This window comes from Brassica napus, chromosome A7 (genome assembly GCF_020379485.1).
Source record: "Brassica napus cultivar Da-Ae chromosome A7, Da-Ae, whole genome shotgun sequence".
Lineage (NCBI taxonomy): Eukaryota > Viridiplantae > Streptophyta > Magnoliopsida > Brassicales > Brassicaceae > Brassica > Brassica napus.
The window spans coordinates 11,854,204-11,876,046 of record NC_063440.1 but is presented as its reverse complement, the minus strand read 5'-3'; the positions used below and the strand labels follow the sequence as shown (position 1 = coordinate 11,876,046).

Here is a 21,843-nt window from a genome sequence, read left to right as displayed (position 1 = left end):
TAAATTTTGGAAATTAATAACACCAACAAATTATATATGTGAACATATGATATGTATGGGTTATATACGGGTCGCCAGATCAACCGATCAACCACGGGTAAGTCGGACATGAAAATACTATTTGAAACAGAAACATTATAATTAAACATCTGTACAGTTATTTTTTTTAATAAAAGATTATAAATTCTTGCAAATTTATCAAAATTGTCAATAAGATTAATTCTCGTGCTTTGAAAGCGCGGATCAAAATCTAGTTAATATTAAACTTCAAGCAAGATACCATATTATTTCATAAAATTATTTCCTTAATGCATATATAATCAATTAGTGCATTTCAAAGTAAAAATGATTCTCTTTATTTTTAATTTGTAGCTTACAAAATAAAAATTGTTGAAATCAAGCAGTCTTAAACTTGTAAATACATTAAATCTGAACAAGAAAGTAAAAGAGGAAAATAAATACCGCTAAAAGACTTAACTTCTATCGATGATATTAATACTCGTAAATACATTCGATCTGAATTAGAAATACTTGTACGGAAAGACATCAAAACAGCAACAACAACCATTTTTGGTTACACAAAATTTGTTTAGACAATACTTTGGAGATTTTGGAGGTTCCGAATCAAATTTACATGACTATTAGTATTGTTGTAATATTTAAATTTATGTAATAGTTACATCTTCATGTAATTTTTTAGAAGCTTTTTTGTTGTTAATTTTTTTTTGTATTATTGTTGTCTAACTCTTGTTTTAAAATATTTTAAATCTTATTTTAATGATTTATTTAATTTTAAGTGTAAAACTTGAATTTATTAAAAAAATTAAAATTTTTATGAGATATAAATTTTTTAAGGATTAATACGATAAACGAGAAAATATTTAAGAATTATAAATGTGATGTGTAATTATAGGGACCAAAATGCAAACAAAATATAAAAACTTCAAATTTGTAGTTTTGAATAGTGAAACTTTAAATATAAAATTTTACTCCTCAAAACTTTAAATTTGAAGTTTTGAATTTTTGAATTTTTTTTGGAGAACAAAAAACTTCTTTGAAATTATATAGTGTTTTTTGGAGTGCTATAAGGTTGAACATATTACTTGTTTGTGTTCTCTTTCAGAAACTGAACTGGTAACTCCTCATGAAAGCTATATATCTTTCACTCTCAATAGCTTAACAAAATTTTGATTATAAATTTGCATTGAACTTGTTTTTGCATGATTTTCTCATCAGCCTAAACAAGCTAGCCATTCAACGTGCCAAAGTAAGTGGTCATGAAGAAATAGCCGAGAATTTTGATCGTATAATATGCTCCCAGCTTTGGATATGTCTTGTATTGTTCTATGATTCTTAAAATATCCAACAAGTAAAAATAAAATACTTGTGTTATTTGTCTATTCTAGCTTTATGAAGCGTTCCAGTTTTGACCCTATGAATGTATGTCGCAGGGCTTCTGCTACTAGAATATGTAGGTACAAGTTGAAGATTCCATTGTCGCTTCAGGTATTGTTAATCATCAACTCAGGCTTTCACCTTTTAGATAGCTGCACTTTGTTGAGACCTCGGGTTGAGGACACTGTAGTAGACTTTTGTGAACAACCGCAAATCAAAACTTATTGAACAAAATAAAGAAAAAAGCAAAAACGATTGAGGGGATTTACGGTTTGTATATTATTATGTAAATGAATAACTTTAAAATCCTTTAAACCCATATTTATATCAACTTCAAAAATTTTTCTTTTCTTTCCTTTTAAGAATACATATTTATTTTATAATGCTCTGAGTTTTTACTGATATACTGAGATTTTAGTCACTTTCAGACATAAGGAGATGTTGACTGAGATTTGCAACCTTAATTCTTTTTTTTTAAGTTTTGTCTTTAAAGGCGGCGGTGAGAAATTAGTTCTTTTGAACAAAAAAAACTAGTTCTAGAGAATACATACTGGAAACTAAATATTTTTTATGAACGTGTAAAAAAATCTAAGACCACATTACCGTGAAATGATGTAAAACCACATTACCGTGAAATGATGTAGTACTAGTAAGTAATCTTTAATCCACAGGAGACATGTCTCCTGAAAAGAAGGCACACACACATATATCACAGCACACACATTAAAATAGTTTTCTTGCATTACAAACCCATATGTTTGTTTTTTTTTTGAAACACACAAACCCATATGTTTACTATTGGTTTTTATTAAAGGCAGGATTGGACCAAACTGATTCTAGACATCTGAGGTGAAACGTGCGCTTTCCAAAATGTTTTTTGCGTTTCCCAAATCAAATCCATCGCGTCTATGGAACTCTTTAATCTGCATTTACGGGTATATACCTAGATCGTGAATACAATGGACCAACTAACACATATATGATGAATAATGTTGAGACTGTATCCAAAGTCTTGATAATGAAAATTGTAGTACCTGGTTATGAGGCAGATCTTTGAACTCCGGAAGAACCAAACGTTGAGTGAACTCAATGTATGAAGCCGGGATTGTTTCAGTGACCCCATCTGCAAATTCAAACGCAATCTTCTCCGAGATGGATGACACTTGTAATAGTAGACCATCTTGACTCACTGAAATACATATTTATTGACATCCAGTCCAATTATATAACAAATAAATAATAGAGCCATTCTAATGAAAAGCCAAAAAATCCCATGATCACGAGGGGAACAAACCTTTGAGAATTCCTCCGTCGTTGTTGAGTTCGAATCCCTTTTCTTCTAGATACTCTTTGATGCATTTGATGTCACTAAATTGGTGTTTGAGTCGATGAACAGAAAATGCAAGATGGTTCATCATGTAGCCGTGAACAAGTACCCATGCCGCAAAATCACTCTCTCTGCACCGTTTCATAAGTTAGCTTTTCATCAATATGTTATTTTGTTAAAATCACACCTTCTAAAGTTTATTGTACACCTATAGCACTTTTAAGCTTTTTTTACTAGATAAGTAATATTTGTTTACCGAACATTACCGAACATTACTGTTTTATGTTCATCTTTATCTTCTTCTTTTTTCTTAGACATCACTTCTCACGTAATATCTAGGAAATATAGTTAGAGAGAAAGTTATATACTTGGCAAGTTGCTGGAAGTCGGTGGATGTTGGCTTCTCCCAAATTAAAGACCCCAAAGTACTTGAAAGAACCGCTTATTTACCTCCTTTCGGTTTTAGATACTTCCGTATTATCTCCTAATTAACAAAAACAACAAAGAATTATCAATCAATACTATTAAAACAGAAACACAAAATTGAATAAAACTTGTTTCTATATGAAATATTTTTAAAAACTATATCTTATATTAAATTTTACTACAACTTTAATATTAATAACAGCTTACCTTAAGATGGCACTAAAAAAGTTTGTGTCACAAATATAGACTATAAGGATCAAAATGACCAAAATGTTTCATTAAAGAGATAAATATACATTTATACCCCCAAGGTTAAGGTGTGAGGATTTGTGATTGAAATTAAAATTTTATAAAATAAAAAATAAATATTAAAAGTTTGAAAATAAAAATTTTAAAAATAGTTTCAAAAATTATTTTTGAATTACAAAAAAAAAATTGAATAAAATAAAAAAATTGAATTTTTTTTATAAAAAAATTCGAATTTGAAAACATACTAAAACTATAAAAAAAATTATTATTTTTTAAAAAAATTATTTTTATTTATTTTTATATTTTTAGGATATTAGCGTCTTTTTACCTATTAAATGAAACATTTTGATCGTTTTTCTTTTTTATGATCTATTTTTGTGATCAAAACTTGAAAATTGTTTATTTTGGAGAATTGCCAAGGATTTAACTAACAAATCTCTAACTAAACAAGTATCTTATTTATCCAATTTGGTAATATTTGATTAAGAAATATCCACCAAAAATACCAATGTGATCCTATTAAAAATTAAAATCAGTTAATAAATCATACTAACTGTCTACCCTCTCCTCTCTAATATTCGACGGTTGGTAATTTGATTTACTATTGCTGTATTCTATGAACACTCACTGTTATGACCATCCAATATCAGATTTATCAAAACTTTGTGTGATATACTTTATTCTTCTATTATACATTGTATCACAGAAATTATGGTGAACCTACACTTGTTTGTAGTAAAATTTACTTTGACTTATACATTATATTTCATAACAGTGACATATTTAACGAAAATAATATACATCTTCCTATAACTATTCTACCATTATAATATAGTTTCATCAGAAACATAATAATATAACATTTATAAATTATATGTTTTTAATTAAAAGTTTATATTATTAGCTTATTGAGTTGACCGTGGATAAACCGTAGGTCGATAGTTTAATTAAGTTTAACATACATATTTTATATATCAATATTTTTTTAAAAAATATAGTAAGGATTCAAAATCAACTTTTCTTATTTTTCCAATTTCAGATTAAATATAATTTTTTTTTGTAACAAGTTGGAGTAAAGACATAATAAAAATACAATAAGATTAAATTAATAAGTATTTAAATATTTAAATCAAAAATCAAAATTAATTCTAAAATTTTAAAAATATCAGTTTAAATCAAATTGGATTACATATCGGTCACTCATCGGTTTAACTGGTTAACCTTAGATTTTAACCGTTTTTACACATTTTATCTGAGTTTTAAATAATAGACATTTTTTTAACCCAAACCGTATCATATATCTGATCACTGGATTTACCGATTTGACCGTTGGTCCGGTTCAGGTATAAAAGCGCTGATTTATATGTAAAAAATGTTTTAAATATAATATTTTTTCAAATTACAAAACATTTGTAACATTGTTAATGAAACTTTTATCACAAACTATCATGCACGGATCAAAATCTAATTAGCATTAATAACTATACATGACCGGCTTAGATATGGGGGGGGGGGGGGGGGGGGTAGAGTGCAACCGCACCGGGCCCAAGGGTCCAATTTTTTCTTAGGGGAGAATGCAACCGCACCGGGCCCAATGGTCCAATTTTTTCTTACAATTTATTTGATTTTTTTAGTTTAAAAATAGATATAAATATATTTGTAACTAAATTTTGCTATATATATTTTAAACATCTTTTAAAAAATAATTTTTTTATATAAAATAATAAATTGCATAAATAATTATATTTAAAATAATTTTTAACTCATTAAAATATTTTTGGCCAAAAAGCCATATTTTTGTTTTTCCGCTCATGGGCCCTATAAATTCTTTTGAGCCGGCCCTGATTCGCAACAATAAGATTATGTTTTTGATGATTATTCATAATCATACCTGTGATTCAGGACTTAGTTCGTCCACAAAAAGCTCAGCTATAACAAGTCGTGGCAAAGGGCCATTGCCTAGACCATGACCATCATCGGGGACGTAAATATCCGGAGGAGAAAAAGTGAGAACTCTTAGTTTCTTCGTTGGAAAATCAAGCCCACCTTCAACTTTATATCCATAATCCATGAAGAAGCTCGATAAGGATTCTATTCCGTAACCCTCCACCTACACATACATACCCAAATAATAATAATTTTTTTTTGTAAACTGGCCCCAAATAATAATAATTCATAAAACTGTTTTTTACCAAATCAGGTGTACTGATTTTCATTTGTTTGCCATTTCATCCATTTCGCTATAAATGATGTGTCCGAATTTATTAAAAGAAACAATTCACTCATTTCGCTATAGATAATTATTTGGGTGGCAATTATTTTGAGACTAAATACAAGTTTTGTTTTTGGTAAAAATGTTAAAAATACAAAATAAAAGTTCAGGAACGAGTGAAAAAAAAGGTTTGAGACGAGTTGACCTGTTAATTGTTCTCATCTTTTTTTTTGGGCAACTAATAATAACTTTACTTGGGCAAGTTGATTGAAGGGTAATCTCATCATATACTTTCTATTTTTATATGTAAATATCCGTTTTGATTGAACAACTATTTAAGAGGATTGAACCTTAAATATACTATTATATACATCCCGGTAATATGTTGTTTATCTATTGGACATCTAATTTATCTATGAAAGTTATATTTATATCATATAACCTAATAATGATGTCTTAGAGCATCTCCAAAACCAGTCTTAAAGTTTTGTACATTTCAAAAGCAACTTTAAAACTTTAAGTTTTAAAGTTGTGAACAGTGAAATTTTAAATATAAAATTTTACTGTCCAAAACTTATATTTGAGGTTCTTTACTTTTCATGTCCATACACGTATTTTTTTTAAATAATCTTATCATTTTTTTATCATTTTAATTCTTATAATTTCATATTTCATAAAAAATTACATATATATTTAATAATTCAAATATCATATATAATGTCAAAATATTACTAAAATCTATGTAAATTTGATTAAAAACTACAAAATTCTGCACAACGTTTTCCATATAGTTTGGCTTAATCAAAAGTTATTATGAATGAATTCATTATATTATCCTTTTATGTTCAGATTTACTAAATTCATAAAAGTATTATTATAAATGATATTCAGTTGTAGATTTTATATTTATTCATAAAAGTTATATGATAATCTAAAACAATACCCATGACTATAGTGTAAATTATAAAACTTTTAAGGTTCAATATAAATTTTTGTTTTTGGAGAAGAAAACTTTCAAACCTTAAATTTGAGGTTTTGTCAAACCTTAAAATAAAGTTGTTTTTGGAGATGCTTTTAGTCTCCTATAATAATACTTATATACTAAACTGTATATTCAACAAAATAACACGTTCATTGCTTGATTATAGTACATTGAAAACATCGAATATCCACATATGTTCACTAGAGGTACAGCGTACATACCTTAAACGTCTGGAAAGTGAAGTGATCGTAGCAGATATTCTCGTTGTCCAATGACTGAACAAGCTCCCATATGGTCTTCGCTGTTGGGTTCTTCCTCAGATACGTCTTCAGTATATTCTCAAACACATTCCGAAGAAATGTTTCACTTCCTCCCTGTTTCATGGTAATTATGAATTATCATAACTTTATAATATTAATTTTCTTTTGATGAACAAACCAGAATGCTAGAACGAGGGGTCGAAGGAACCCAATTGAGAAAGAACCTTGAATGATGAAGCATAGGACAAGTCGAAAGAACCCATTTAGAAAGATCGTTGTGTTATGTCGGATAAACTGAGCCTTGCTTAGCTGTTCTTATTTGTATTGTATCTCGTTGATAAAAAGACGGAGTCTCTATTATTACTACTAGGTGCTGAGACTCCGCGCAAGCGCGGAGCTGGTTACTTTGGATATTGGTGGGACGATATGATTTATGAGATGTTGGTGTTGTTTAAGATTTGTGCAAATTAAAGAATAAAATTTATCGGAAATAAGATAACAAAATTGATCATAGCTTTTGACGATTAACTCAAGTTAGAAACATCTCCCAAAACGGAAGGAAAATTCAAAAAGTATAATTAAGTAAAATATAGAGAATGTGAAAAAGACCTAAACATGAAACAGAGAGCGTGGAACAATGGAAAGGGAAAGAGAAGAAGATGAAGAAGCTTACGTCAGGTATATGAAATTAAAAAGACAGATATTGTGACAGCGCAGCACCAATTTATTTGGGAGTCCATATCAAGTTATCAACTCTGTATATATCCGTTGTTTGAATAAATACTCAAAGTTTCAAACTACTTACATTACAAAATTATTTTATTTTTTCAAAATACACATTGTTTGCAGTACTTGTTAGGGAGCTCAAGGACCGTAGTAGCATATATTAAAGCTACACTAATCTTCATCGCTAAGATCACACATTGTCTACATCCTCAACGTTAGGATATTGCAAGTAACACTTCTCCTCGTCTTCCTCGTCATGGGTTCCATCTTCATCTTTTAAACTCCAAGTAACCATCTTTCAAAACACAGCACTCCACTTCTCTTCCGTCTTTAGGTTTAGCGGTGGTCTGTGACAAAATCCAGCCGTTGGATTGAAACAGAGCTCTTATATTGGCTTTGTGGTTCATAAGAGTTTCAAGAATGGTGAAACTGGAAGCATCTTGGTGAGTGGCTCTCCTTCTAAGGAGATCTGCCCCCTGTGTGAAATAGTTTAACAAAACATAAAGATTAAAATAGTTTAACAAAACATAAACGAAGGTTGACGTTTTTACATTATAAAAAAGTAATTGTGGATTTAAAAGGTTTGAGCTCAAATTATGTTGGGCTCTATGTCAAAAACCTGATTTGAACTTAAAATTAAAAAAAACGTTAGGTTATCTTTCTTTCTTTTTTCTCCGTTGTCGGGACAGCATCACCTGTGGGATCCCTGGCCTGATTAGAGCTTAAGTTTGTGAGATTGGGGAACGATAATAGTGTGATGCGTTATTGAAGAGGAGTTTACTTACATCAGTTAGGCTTCGTCCGCATCATTCTGTTGTCGTTGGTCCTCGGGTGCTTCGTCGTCGTCGGAATCTGCAAAAGAAAAGGATTTAATTTGTTAAGTAAGATGTCTTTTATTTCTTTTAGATACGGTTGCTAAAAACATAATTAATTCAGTTTTCCTGTTTTGTTTGGAGATTGCAGGGATGAAACCGTGGATCACAGAATCTTGTAAGAAAAACAGAGAAAAATCATTAGTTGTTCATAAAAAAACCCATACACAAAACCAAAACAAAAACATGAAGACACGTTTCATATATAAACAAAGAATAAGCAAAGCAGAGTTAAAGTGATAAAAAATAAGTTAGAAACAATCATCACCAGTTCATCAAGGAGGAGAATGGTGATGCCCATAAACTCTCCATTCTTGTTAATGTTCCTGGAATCCTAGAATCGGATGAGCCGACCAACAATGGACTGAGTGGACCTTCGAAGGCGGAGAGAGTTGAAGGTGGAGTAGGGAACGGTGGCAATGGCGGCTGAAGCGGCTGGAGCAGCTGGATAAGTCATTTTCGCGACGGATGTGAGAAAGTAAAGCGATCGGAAAACTGAGAAAAAAAAGTTTGAGACAAGATGGAGCTTTTACCTCGAGGGATTCTATATATATGAGAGCCCTTAAGGCGTTCGAGGAGAAGCTAAGCGTTTGGTAGGCGCAAAACGTGCGTAGAGCCTTAAAGATCGACCATAATAGATGATTGCCGGAAGGGGAATCGCAAGCGACGAAGGAGATGGTGAAGATGGTGGCTTCCCTAATCTTCTTAGCTTTGTCCGTATCACCACTTTGGGCAGATACAAAGCCTAATAAACAGAAACTCAATAAGCCCAAAGCCCACTTTTTGTCGAAGTCCATTCGTTTCCCATCAATTTAAAAAAAAAAAAAGAGGTGGGGTCCACGATGTTATATTAGTTTCTGACCTTAATAATATATATTAGTTTCGGCAATCAATGTACATAGTATCATTTAGTGCATTGGTATAATTGTGGGTGTTTATATCTCAATAACCTGGGTTCGAGCTACATATTTGAAACTTTTTCACGCTTTTTAAAAGTAGGACCCACAGACTGCTGACATGTCGCATCAGGTATTATATAATAGAAATCAATGTACATAGTATCATTTAGTGCAGTGGTATAATTGTGAGTGTTTATATCTCAATAACTTGAGTTCGAGGTACAGATTTGATACTTTTTCACATTTTTTAAAAGTAGGATCCACAGACTGCTGACATGTCGCATCAGGAGGAGAGAAACTTTCCTATTATATAATAGATTATAAATATTGTTGTTTTTTGTTTGTTTGTAAACGATACTATAGATTAAAATATCAGTATTATTTATTTTGTAGTTTTTTTGACTATTTCACTATTATCATTGCTGAACACATGATTTAGGTTATGGGCAGATTGGATCCTCTCATCCACTGGGAGAGTGGGATCGAGTTGGTTCTTAATAATATTAAATCATTCAACAAATCTGACAAGCTTATAAATTCTGTGATGTCCCTTATCCCGTAGTCCTGCCAAATCTACCGACGAAATCTTCAATGATTAAAGAAAATGGACAAAATCCACCAGTCTGAAATTCTGGATCATACCACTTGAAAAACTAAGCCAAACGGCATACTACTGAGCAACTCTAATGAAACTTTAAAATACCAAATCTAATATGATTTTTTTCTTCTATTAATAATATAAACAGTGAAATTTTATCATAAAGTATATATTGTATTATATTATATTTAGTAATATAAATAAATTACAATTTTTAATTTGTTAAATATAAACTAAAATAAATAAATCATATTATTATTTTTTTTTTTCACAACATAAACAGTGAAATTTTATGTTTTCATTTTTTCAATTAATGATCACTTAGTGAGTATTATCATTCACATCAAATTGTAACTAAATAAATTTGTAAAAATAATTGATCAATTTATTTTGTACTTTTCATATTTAATAGTTTACATTGTTAATTTTAAGTGATATTTTATGTTAAATAAATTATAATAAACTAGATAAAACAAAAAAAAGTTTAAATACACTGAGCACATAAACTTACAAAACTATAACAAACAAGCATAACATCTTAATGTGATAATATAGTAATTAGTCAATTACAAATAATTAACATATTTTTTTAAAAAAAATACATAATATTTTTGTTTTTATGTTAGATCTGGTGTTGTAGTTGGAAATGAAAAACAAGTTTAACACCAAAACACTAAATTTGGTGTAAGTTCAACACCAAATTTGTTGCTATTGTTGGAATTGCTCTAAGTATAAGTATGACATAGTCCTGCCAATAAAAAATCATTTAATTATGGTTATTTCATAATTTAAATTATTATTAAGAAGAAGATATATTTCAATAATATAAATTATTATATATTAGATTTATATGGTAAATTAGTCATTTTTAAACATTAGTTACTTGGATAGTAACAATTATATAAGCTTTTATGTTTTTATTTATCTATTAACTATTGATTCATAATTATAGAACAATTTCTAACAAGAAAAGGATAAATAAAAAAATCATTGGAGGAATTTAATACCAAAATAATATGGATTTAGTTTTCAGTTAGAAATATGTGGTTACTTAAAAATCTGGTTTTAGTGGGTTTTAGAAAGAAAAAAAAACTGTTTTGAGAACTACAAACAATTAACGCCGAAGTAGAATGGCAATGCATCTTAATTTCTTTGTTCTTTGATGTATTTCTACTAGACGTATATGTGAATAAACTACATGTCATAATTTTTAAAAAAATAAAGGAGAATAAAAAAAACATTTCACATAATTTGTTTTGGTAAAAAAATTTCACATAAATAAAAAGGTGAAAAATACTGTGCACAATTCCTAAATTTACAGACCAGACTAAGCAGAGGGAGTAGCCCTGGACATTCGGTTCCGGTTCGATTTAGAGGCTTATGATCCGTTCAGGTATTTTGAACGTTTGGCTCGGTTAATAAAGTTTGGAATTGGCTTACATCTGAAGTAATTTCAGCTCTCATTTGGTTTTGTTTTTTAGTTTATTCAGGTTAAAAATAAAATAGGATTTTAGATCAAATATCAGTTTTTTTAAGTTTTCAGATTAAAATTTAGCCAATTCAAATATTTTTAACTATTTTGGATAAAAAATATAAAAAATATTTTAGTAATTCATTTTTTGGGTATTTGACTTCTAAATAATAATTTTAAATTATTTGATTATTAAAAATATATTATAAATATATAAACTAAATGAGTACCTGAATGTTTTTAATATAGTTTATATATTTATAAATATAAAATATATTTAGATTCGGTTTGGTTCTTTGGTTCTCGATAAATGTGCGCATGATTAAAGAGGAGTAATGTCCTACAGCCAAGGCAAAATGGAATGGCGAACAAATAAATAAATTACTAGGTAGTAATCTGCGCCGTGCGCAGAGTAAAATATTTGATTACATTATTTATTTTACGTTGTAATAATAGATTTGTCATATATTTTTTAAGGGATGGACATTGAGATATCCGTTCGGATTAAGTTGATCTATTCAGATTTCAAAATTTTAGAGTAAGAAATTTTGGTTTTAATTTGGTTTGGATTTGGTTCGAACATTGCAGGTTCGGTCGGGTTCAAGTTCGGGTACCTATTTTAATTAAGTAATGTTTTAACAAAAATCCAAATATGCTTAATCCTCAAAATCCAAAAATAAAAATAATATAAAACATATAAATTTGAATAATTTAAGACTTAATAATTAAATATACATAAAATAGTTCAATTTGAATATTTAGAAGGAGAAAAATATATATATTCAGTATTTTGATTTTTTTAATATATTTTCATATTAATGAATATCTAATAGATATAAATTTAAATAACTAATATATTTAAGTATATAATTTTTTTAAGATATTTTCGTTATCCAAAATATTTCAATTTGGATCAGATATTAAAATTTTAGATCCATTTGAGTATTTAATCAGTTTTAGTTTGTGATTAATATTACTTTCAAATCAAGTTCGGTTCGGTTCTTCGAATCCAAATAGTTTACCCATATTTACTTTTTTCTACTATTATAAAAAATAATAAATAAATATAAATCTAATATGTTGGACTTACTTTACATACATAATTATTAGACCATACTTTAAGAATCTCAATAAAAATGGTTGGGTGTCGTGTCAATATTTTGGGCATGTTACAAAATTGATGTAATCTATAACCAATAATGTGTATTTTCTTATAAAAACATTCTTGGTAAATATAATAAAAACACAATACAATCGAGTGAAATGGTTAGAGTTGCGTCGAAAATAATGTGATATTTTCACCTAGTACATGAATTATGTTTTTCAAAGGGTTTCACAAATTTTCTTTTAAAGCTTTTCTGATTTCTATTTTTTTTTTAACAATCTGACTATGTTTCTAATTTGTGGTTTGATATGAAAACTCTGTAAAGAAAAATAATACTTGGCTAAATTAAAGATCTAACTTTTTGTGTGGCATTTTTTCACCTAAGTTTCTTTAATTCATAATCAATTACAATTATTTGTTGCTTTTCATATGCATAAACCTCAACTATGGCCAAGTTCGGCAAGATACGACACTTTCAATTTTTAAAAACATTTTCATTCCATCATTTTAGTTAATGTGAATCTTAATTATTTTAAAATTTATTTCTTTAAACAATGATATTATTCAGTTTTTGCCCGAAGAGAACGTCAATTCACTAATACAAAGATTAAAAATCCAAAAACTAAAAATGAGCTGATTAAAAGAAATTAGTATATGAAAACATTAAATTGTCTGCAATTGAGTTAAAAAAATTAGTGTGTGAACACACTAATTGTTAAATGACTGTGGAGATGACACGTAAACATTCTAAAATTGAAATGATTGTGAGGCTGACACATGTCAATGTGTGTGAGAATATATTTATTGCAAAATGTTTGTCTTTTAATATATAAGGAATTTTTTGTTTGAAACACTATTTTTTGAAACACTAATATATAAGGGATTCTAACAAATTTTGGTGGGTTTAACCGCGGCCTGTTTGGCTAAACTGCTGTGATCTTTTTCTTGTTTGGCTAAACTGCTGTGATCTTTTCTCTCTCATTTTTGCTGTATGGGTAGTATAGTATAGGTGAATCTTCATATATGCATGTAAGTATCACATATTTGTGAGTTATATATGGCTATATATATATATTGATGGTTATTGTGTGAGACACGAGTAAATTGCTGAACACTTAATCACTAACAATGCCATAGAACACAAAACTTGTAAATTCTCTTTCCCTCCACGAACTAAGGATTCGTTACATCAAAACCCTTAGACCAATTCACTCATAACAAATCATTTGTGGAGAACCATATATCTGTCTTCGAGCATATGATTGTATGCAGTCGCGGAGCCAGAAAAGTTTTGTACCGGGGTCGGAAAAAAATCAAAAAATATAATTTATATACCACAAAAACTATATATACTTTAGGCACACTCCATTGTCTGTCGAATGTAAAAATTTATTCAAACAAAAAAACGTTTGTACAATGACCGTTTCTTTATTTAGAGTGCTCTGTATTTTTAAAGTTTTTAAGAAAAAAATAGCAACAATGAATAAAAAACAAAGCTCTATCTTTATCTTTAAAATACACATGATTATTACCGTTTTACTCTACGCACACTCATAGCTTGAAACTTTTTTACGACAGTTTTATTAGCCAAAAAAAACCAACCTAAAATTTAACTAAAAAATAATTATAGAGCACAAGTTAGGAGTCCGCAGTCATCTTCTGTTCCCGAGGAAGAGGAACTTATTTTATTTTCTTTTTTATGTTTACTTGTTTTATAATATTTCTACATTGTAAATTAGTTGGACCTAATATAATTTGGGATTAAACTAACATATTACTAATGATTAAAATAACAAAACATGTTTAAGAATTTTATATTTTTGGATAATTATCAAAAAAATGAGGTTAAAACTAATATAACTCCAAAGTTTCAATGATATAAAGTATAATTATTTTAGTTGTATAATTAAATTTTAGCTTCAGTGTTTAGTAATTATTTTTGTGGGGTCAAAATTATTTTTTTAGTGGGGTCAATACAAATTTTGCTTAAAACAAAACAATATTTTTTTAAAAAATAGTGGAGTCAGTTGACCCCCTCCTCATATGCTGCCTCCGCTCCTGATTGTATGAATATGGGCTAATGGAAGTTTTTTGAAAAAGGTATACTATTTTTACCTTATGTAAAGTTTATTCAGTGCTACATCCTTTCACCCCTAATGGCGCAATCTATGGCGGTCCGTGCGGCTCTCTTCTTCGCAAAGGCGCACAACCTCACTCATGTCTGGATTCAGTCAGACTCTCTGGTGTTCGTTCTAGCTATCAACTCGAAGACTTGGCCCATGGAGCTCTACGAAGTTCTCATGGACATCGCTCTTCTATCATCTACTTTCTCTGTTATTTGCTTTTCTTTTATTCCTAGACATCAAAACTCTCTCGCCAATTAGATCGTGAAATCTATCATGTCAAGCTACACTTATGTTGAGACTCCAAGGCTTTTAAGCCTCTGCTTTTTAATATATGGTTGTTCAAGAAAAGGAAAATTTATTCAATAACAACTATTTTGTGCAACTTTTCTAATCTTTATTTGAAAAATAAAGAAAGAATAAAAGAAAAATCCAAGTACTATTTTGAAAAGGATGGTTATACTTGAGCCTCTGGTGGTGGTCTCGTTTCAAACCAAGCTCTTAATCCCTCCTCATATCCCAAATCTCTCAACATTTCTGTTAAACTGAGTCGATTTCTCACTTTTTTGTCAATTATCTTTATGAGTTGCACTGAACTAAACGGAGCATCACCATAATCTTCTGCAGTTTTTCTCTAAACGGAGCTATTGTCTACATTTTTGTCAAAAATGTAGACAATAGCTTTGAAAGTGTATTTCACAATGAATTGGGTTTTTTCGTCATGCATTGTTTCCAATCAACCGTATATTTTTCTTTCAACACTCCTTTTACCAAGTCTTCGTATAGTGAGCAGAAAACTGGCTTGCGAAAACCGTACAATATTGATTGCAGAAAACTTTGGTTGATTTTTATTCATACTCTTCTCTTTCCTCTCCGAGATAGAGGACATTTTGACTCGCACCACGAGTGAAAACAGAGGATGAACAAATAAAAAAAAAACAAAAAGATAAGACTACGTACTAGCGAACACAAGGAGTCACAAGACGTGAAAATCATATATGATTAATTAACGTAGTGTAGATGGAGTTGTGACTTAGGGACTTACAACCCTATAATTCATTTTTAATTATCACATCTTTCTTCTTGTTGAGAAACTATAAACTCACCCATTCTTGATTACCTGTTTCTTTTTCTTTATTTCTTGGCGTCAAGCTTCTTTTCTTCGCAGCTTTTTGCTAGCTACTTAATACTTGCCAGACTTCATTAAAAGAGAGAAATATTTTAAACAAAAAATTTAACAATCAGCGCTTGTATATGTTGCAGGTCATTAGGAGAAGATTATTATACTATATAATATGTAATTAAACTTATGAGTAATCATTACTCAACATGAGACTCACGTTTTCATGGAGAGAAAGGCACACAGATTGAACATAATACTTATAACATACAAAACCAAGCTTATTAATACTCTTTATGTTTCATACATGATTGGACCAAACCAAAGTGATTCTAAACATCTGACATAAAACGGGAGCTTTCTAAAATGTTGTCCGCGTTATTGAGTGCAAAGTCTTCACGTCTATGGATCTCTTTAATCTGCAACCAAATAGTATAGATATAGATCTTGATCATAATGGAGTACCGACTAACTCATATAATTAATTAAAAATATGAATTCCATCCAAGAAGAAAACACTATAGATCCCTTTGTATTTATTTATCTATAATAAAAAAATTAAAATCCTAAAAATCTAAACAGTTTGTGAAAACTTTGTTACAAACCAGTGCACTAGCATCGTATCTTTTATGTAGCGTACCTGATCATGAGGCAGATCTTCGAACTGTGGCAAAACGAGACGTTCAGTGAACTCAATGTATGAAGCAGGGACCGATTTGATTATGCCGTCTGAAAATTCTACCGGAAGCTGCTCCGAGAGTGACGACACTTGTAGCAGTAGCCCATCAGTACTCACTGAAATTAATCAACAATTCAATCATTGGTGGACGGAAGAGATTTTATTTATACACACATATAATTAGAAATCTAACCTTTGAGAACTCCTCCGTCCTGGTTGAGATCAAATCCATTTTCCTCTAGATAACGTATGATGCAATTGATGTCACTGAAACGGTGTTTAAGTCGATGAACAGAAAACGCAAGATGGTTCATTGTGTAGCCGTTGATAAACGCCCAAGCAGCCAATTCGTTTTCCCTTCATCGTTCACAACAGTAATTAATTTAATTTAAATCAATATGTCTTTAGTAAGTAAAGAAATATGATTTAGAAAGTGAATAATATATACTCGGCAATGTGCTTAAATTCGCTCCAAGTTGGCTTCTCCCATATTAAGGACCCAAGAATACTTGACAGAAGGGCTTGCTTGCCTCCGGCTGGTTTCAGATACTTCCTGATTATCTCCTGTTTAACCATTGAATAATTTTAGAAATAGAACCAACAAAGATACCAAACAATAACGAGTGATAGGTATTTTGGAAATAAATTAAATGAAAATATGATTACGTTACATGAAGAGAATATTAAAAAAAAATGACTTTGTATATTTCAATGATTATGCCTTCTTTTTACCATATCATATTCTATTTTGATAGATACCTTTCATTTATGTATTAGATAGATGTTAAAGGTCAATGATTACAAGTTCAGATTTGTTACGGTATCAACTAAACGCTACATGAACAGTATGATTGGATGTATAGAGTAATGAAAATTAGAGTAATTTTTAATTCTAAATCCCGCTTAAATACATCCAGTCAGGATGAAAAAGGTAAAAATGGTTTTCCTTCCCGTTAAGCTAGAAAAGAATATTTTGTTGGTTCTTTGACTTCTTTCTGATTTTTCACCTTCTTTTTAGTCTAAAAAATGTAGAATAAATGTCTCTCAGTTTGTTTTTTCTTCTGTTTACTCTATTTACTTTACTAAAGTTTCCAATCAGACCTTTAAACTAACATGCCATATATGGAAAAGTCATGTTTCCCATAAAATTTAAATGAAGTACAAAAGTTAAACTAAACTTCATTTGGACACTATTTCAGAGTAATACCTTAGATAATTTCTGACTAACTTATTACTTTTACAACTATATTGCTATTTGATAAACTCACGCAACAATACTTTGGTCTTTCTTAACTATGAGTTTGTGACTCATACCTGTGATGCAGGGCTTAATTCGTCCACAAGAATCTCACCCATAACAAGTCGGGGTAAGGGTCCATTACTCAGGCCGTGGCCATCCTCAGGGATCTTAATTTCGGGAGGGGAAAACCAGAGACCTCGCAGGTTCTTCTTTGGAAAATCAAGCCCACCTCCTATTTTATATCCATTATCCATGAAGAAACTGGACATAGAGTCTATTCCATAACCTTCGATCTATCCATACAAAGAGAAACAATTAACGAGTATCATTTTATAAGAATTTTGTTTGAAAACAAGTTTTCGTGCTTTTTATGAGATAAATATTCCTCATATTCAACACAATAGGAAAGTTTTCATTTTTCTATTTAAATAGTCTTGTTAGTAAACGTTGTTGCGTGTGGATTATCATTTATAAGTTATCATTTATAAGTGTTTTGGCAAGAAGATTATAGCTATAGAGTCAGATTCACAGCTCTTAATTAATTTTCCTCTATTAGGTGATTAGATTAAATAACATTCAACTAATTACTTTTCTTTTTTATTCACGTTATACCAACATATAAAGCAAACTTTTTGACTAAGTTACCGTTGCGTTCGCTTGAATCCAGATTTATGATTATCTTCACTATGGTTACTTGTGGAACAAAAAAAAGATTTATTAGTGAATTTTTATTAAAATATCGCAGAAACATAAAAATATTGCGTGATGCTATTTAATCAATGTAATCTATCATTTTTTGTTGTGAAAACTCTAATCCATATAACAACGGATCCCGTAAACTCTATGGAGAATACCTTAAGTGTCATGAAAGTGAAGTGGTCGTAGCAAATCTTCTCATTGTCCACCGACTGAACCAGTTCCCATATTCTTTTCGTTGTTGGGTTCTTTTTCAAGTACGTCTTCAATATGTTCTCAAACACATCCCGAAGAAATAATTCGCTTCCTCCCTGTTGCATTCAAACAATCTATATCATTTACTAGAGAGTATACAAATGCTTTCTTTTTCAAATTTTAGATGAATCAAAAACCTTAAAAGATGAAGTGTGAGGCAAGTCGAAAGAATCCATGTGGGGGAGATCCTTGACTTTGTGAATGAGAAACCTAGCTTTGCGCGATTGTTCTTATTTATAAACGCATTTCTATGCGAGGAAAAGGAGTCATGATGTCCATTACTAGGATTGTTAATGTTTTATTGGGCAAGGTGAGAGATTATGCACGTCTTTCTTTTACTCAATTAAAAAATATATATATCATTCAGCGAATCCTCTTTATCAGATTATGCACGTCTTTCTTTTACATAATAATAAAAGATTCAGAAATGATACACGAGATTTTAATGTTCATATAACTCCCCTAGAATCTTATTAGCTGTATGAGCGTACTTTGTTTTGCTAATAAATAAATTAGACATAATGCACGACAGCACGAGATTTTCTTTACCAATGCAAAATGAGCTCCACTACTATGATTTCTGCGAGATAATATAGTTTTATTGGATAGGTAGGGATTAAATTATAACCAGTCAACGAATCCCTCCTCATCAAATTATGCACTTCTTTTATTTATTTATTGACACAAATATTTAGACATGATACACGTGATTTTCTTTACCGAAATCATTAGGAATTTTTTATTAACTTGGGATATCTAAAGGCGGAAACATTCTCAGCTACGATGTTTTTGTTCCCGAGAACAACAACGTCTTCTACTCCCGCAGGTATATGTCTTGAGCGTGAAAGTCAAAAGCTTTTTTTTTTTGGTTAGTGAATCACAGATTTGCAATAGAGCTGTTTGGTGATGGAAAGTTTGTTTCTTTTGACAGTAAGTTTATGTATTTGATTCTGTCAAATGGCCGAGACAACAAGTGGGTGAAGAGTTTATATTTCAGAGTTTCCTGTTTTTGCTTATGGTAACAGGTTCAGCTGATAGGACTGTAAAATTCAACTTCTTTTATGTTACTCAAATTTGATGGCATCTTATTTATCATTCTTACCTTTTTAATATTTTCATTTTTGCTAGACGTCTGGAGTCCGTTGCCTGAGCTCTAATCCAGATGGAAAGACGGTGCTTTGTGGATTGCAAGAAAGTCTCAAGGTAAATTCTTTTATACTTTGATACACAATTACATAATGTTGATAATCTAGACTTTTATATTGGGAATATCGCATTTTTAACCTGAAACTGTTACATTCTCGCACTTTAAACACTGAACGTTTTTGACTAGCACTTTAAATCTTGAATGTGATATTTTTATTATAACAAACCTCCAATGAGGTTTACTTGTTTACCAAGTCAACGAAGTGATCTGTATTGTTCATTTTGTGATGACGTGTCGGTTTTAAAAAAAAAATTAAAATAAAATTCTGGTACCAATAAAATGTGATTTTTGTAATGATCAAATTGTAAAATACATTTAGAAATTGTAAATAATATTTAATTAAACCCTATCAAACTGTACCCATTTTAAGTAGTCTTAGTTACATAGTAAATAAAAACTAAAAAATCTTAGAGATTTGTTTCCAATTTTTTATTCAGTTTTATGTTTGTCTGATTAACATCAATTTTCATAAAGTATACTTACAATCAAATCAATCACATGTAAGATTAATTGGTTTGGTTATCTTGTCGAGTACAAAATAATGTGATCCAAAAACTATGAAATAAAAATTTGATGATTTATCAAAAATATATAAGAAGATTTAATTTCTTAAGTTGATATAGTTTATTAGGTTTTAGGACATTATGATTTGTTTTTATTGTAAAATTGAATTTATTTGATCTTTTAATATATTATTTAGGAGCCTGATTTTTTATTTTGTATAGGACCTCATATATATCGGCATTGCATATATATGACTATATGAATTGACTATGTTTCATTGTACAATGATACTACCTCTAATTGAGAAGAAAATTAGAAGTGAAAAAATGAGAAGAAAATAATAGGGATGTCGATTAAGAGCTTTGGTAGAATGTATTTTTTGTTGTTGTTAAAATTCTGGTACCATGTACATTTTGTGAATTTCCTATTTACTATTGAGGTTTTTACAAGTGAACATATACGGATACATTTAACATATTTAACAAGAGAAGAGGTTGAATAATATAATGTCGTACCTTTACAACATCTAAAAAGTGTTTTAACAGTTTTGTGTTAACTGAATAATACACGACGAGATCATGTAGGGATAAATTTTAAAACACCTCTTTTCTCTTATCTAAAAAAAATTATGGAGTCGCCCGGATCAGCCGATAAAATTTATCGAAAAAAAAATTATGAATTTCGGCGTAGCACTTCTTGAATGTTTTAATATATAAATAATATACACAATAAATCACATTCACACAAAAAATTTATTATAACTGAAAACAAATCTTATATATTAAAACAGAAGTCATGACTCATTTTATGTGTGATATTTTTATTTTGAACCATCACTAGAAATTATCGCATCTAATTGTCCTATCATTAATGTTATTATTAATATTATCTTAAACCCCACGTTATAAACAGCCTTTACTTAATGTACATTCTTATATTCATTATACAAATTGTATATTATGTTATACTCTATACAAAACTAAGAACATTGTCCCAATATCACATCGACTATAAACGAACACACTTCAAAACGTTAGATTTTTCTTATAAACTTCATCGTGAGTCATAATTCATATCTTTGTCATTTATATGAGTTTACACAGCCAAGTAAAGTTTACACCATGTACATGTAAGAGAGTAACAAGCTCGAATTAATATTTACACCATGTACATGTTTCTTGTGTTGGTAGTCTTTAACACGTTTCAACCATGAATTGTTCGGTTCATAATTTTTACCTTGTGTCACAATTCATCAACCATTAATGTGCTGATGTGCATCAATTTTTCCGTGGATTCCCATATTTCTCGATTCATATATTCCTGTAAATAGAGATTGTTTTAAATGTCATTAGCATTGAACATGAATACTGGTATCTTTGACATGAGAAATCTTATTACTTTCTTAAAGTAAACACCGTAAGCATTTAGTTGATCAAAAAAAAAACACAGTAAGCATTTGAAGAAGATGAAGATGGCATAACTAACACAAATACTAAA

At 29.8% G+C, this 21,843-nt stretch overlaps 1 protein-coding gene, 1 long non-coding RNA gene and 1 other non-coding gene across 3 annotated transcripts; 1 reads left to right on the top strand and 2 right to left on the bottom strand.

Moving 5' to 3' along the window:
* Positions 1–1,090: 1,090 nt before the first annotated feature.
* Positions 1,091–7,194, bottom strand: BNAA07G09240D. The gene is made up of 7 exons (XR_007314900.1): positions 7,076–7,194; positions 6,813–6,965; positions 5,289–5,507; positions 3,091–3,206; positions 2,690–2,853; positions 2,430–2,584; positions 1,091–2,318 (listed from the first exon to the last, which is right to left on the bottom strand). It is a non-coding gene; the product is annotated as an uncharacterized BNAA07G09240D (transcript).
* LOC125576501 lies at positions 5,521–7,288 on the top strand. The gene is made up of 2 exons (XR_007314901.1): positions 5,521–6,922; positions 7,033–7,288. It is a non-coding gene; the product is annotated as an uncharacterized LOC125576501 (long non-coding RNA).
* Positions 7,289–15,318: 8,030 nt separating this feature from the next.
* Positions 15,319–21,083, bottom strand: LOC106369430. Its single transcript, XM_048736717.1, has 7 exons — positions 18,773–21,083; positions 18,539–18,691; positions 17,759–17,977; positions 16,893–17,008; positions 16,638–16,801; positions 16,406–16,560; positions 15,319–16,184 (listed from the first exon to the last, which is right to left on the bottom strand). Exons 1-7 carry the CDS (start codon positions 18,809–18,811, stop codon positions 16,098–16,100), a joined length of 933 nt encoding a protein of 310 aa, XP_048592674.1. The 5' UTR covers positions 18,812–21,083; the 3' UTR covers positions 15,319–16,097.
* Positions 21,084–21,843: the final 760 nt, after the last annotated feature.

Coding starts and splice junctions, on each gene's coding strand:
- LOC106369430 (XM_048736717.1), bottom strand. CDS start 18,811: ATGGATTCTTTCGACTTGCCTCACACTTCATCTTTTAAG. Junction 16,802..16,892: donor GAATTTAAGCACATTGCCGA/GTATATATTATT, acceptor TGAACGATGAAG/GGAAAACGAATTGGCTGCTT. Junction 16,185..16,405: donor AAGATCTGCCTCATGATCAG/GTACGCTACATA, acceptor ATTTGGTTGCAG/ATTAAAGAGATCCATAGACG.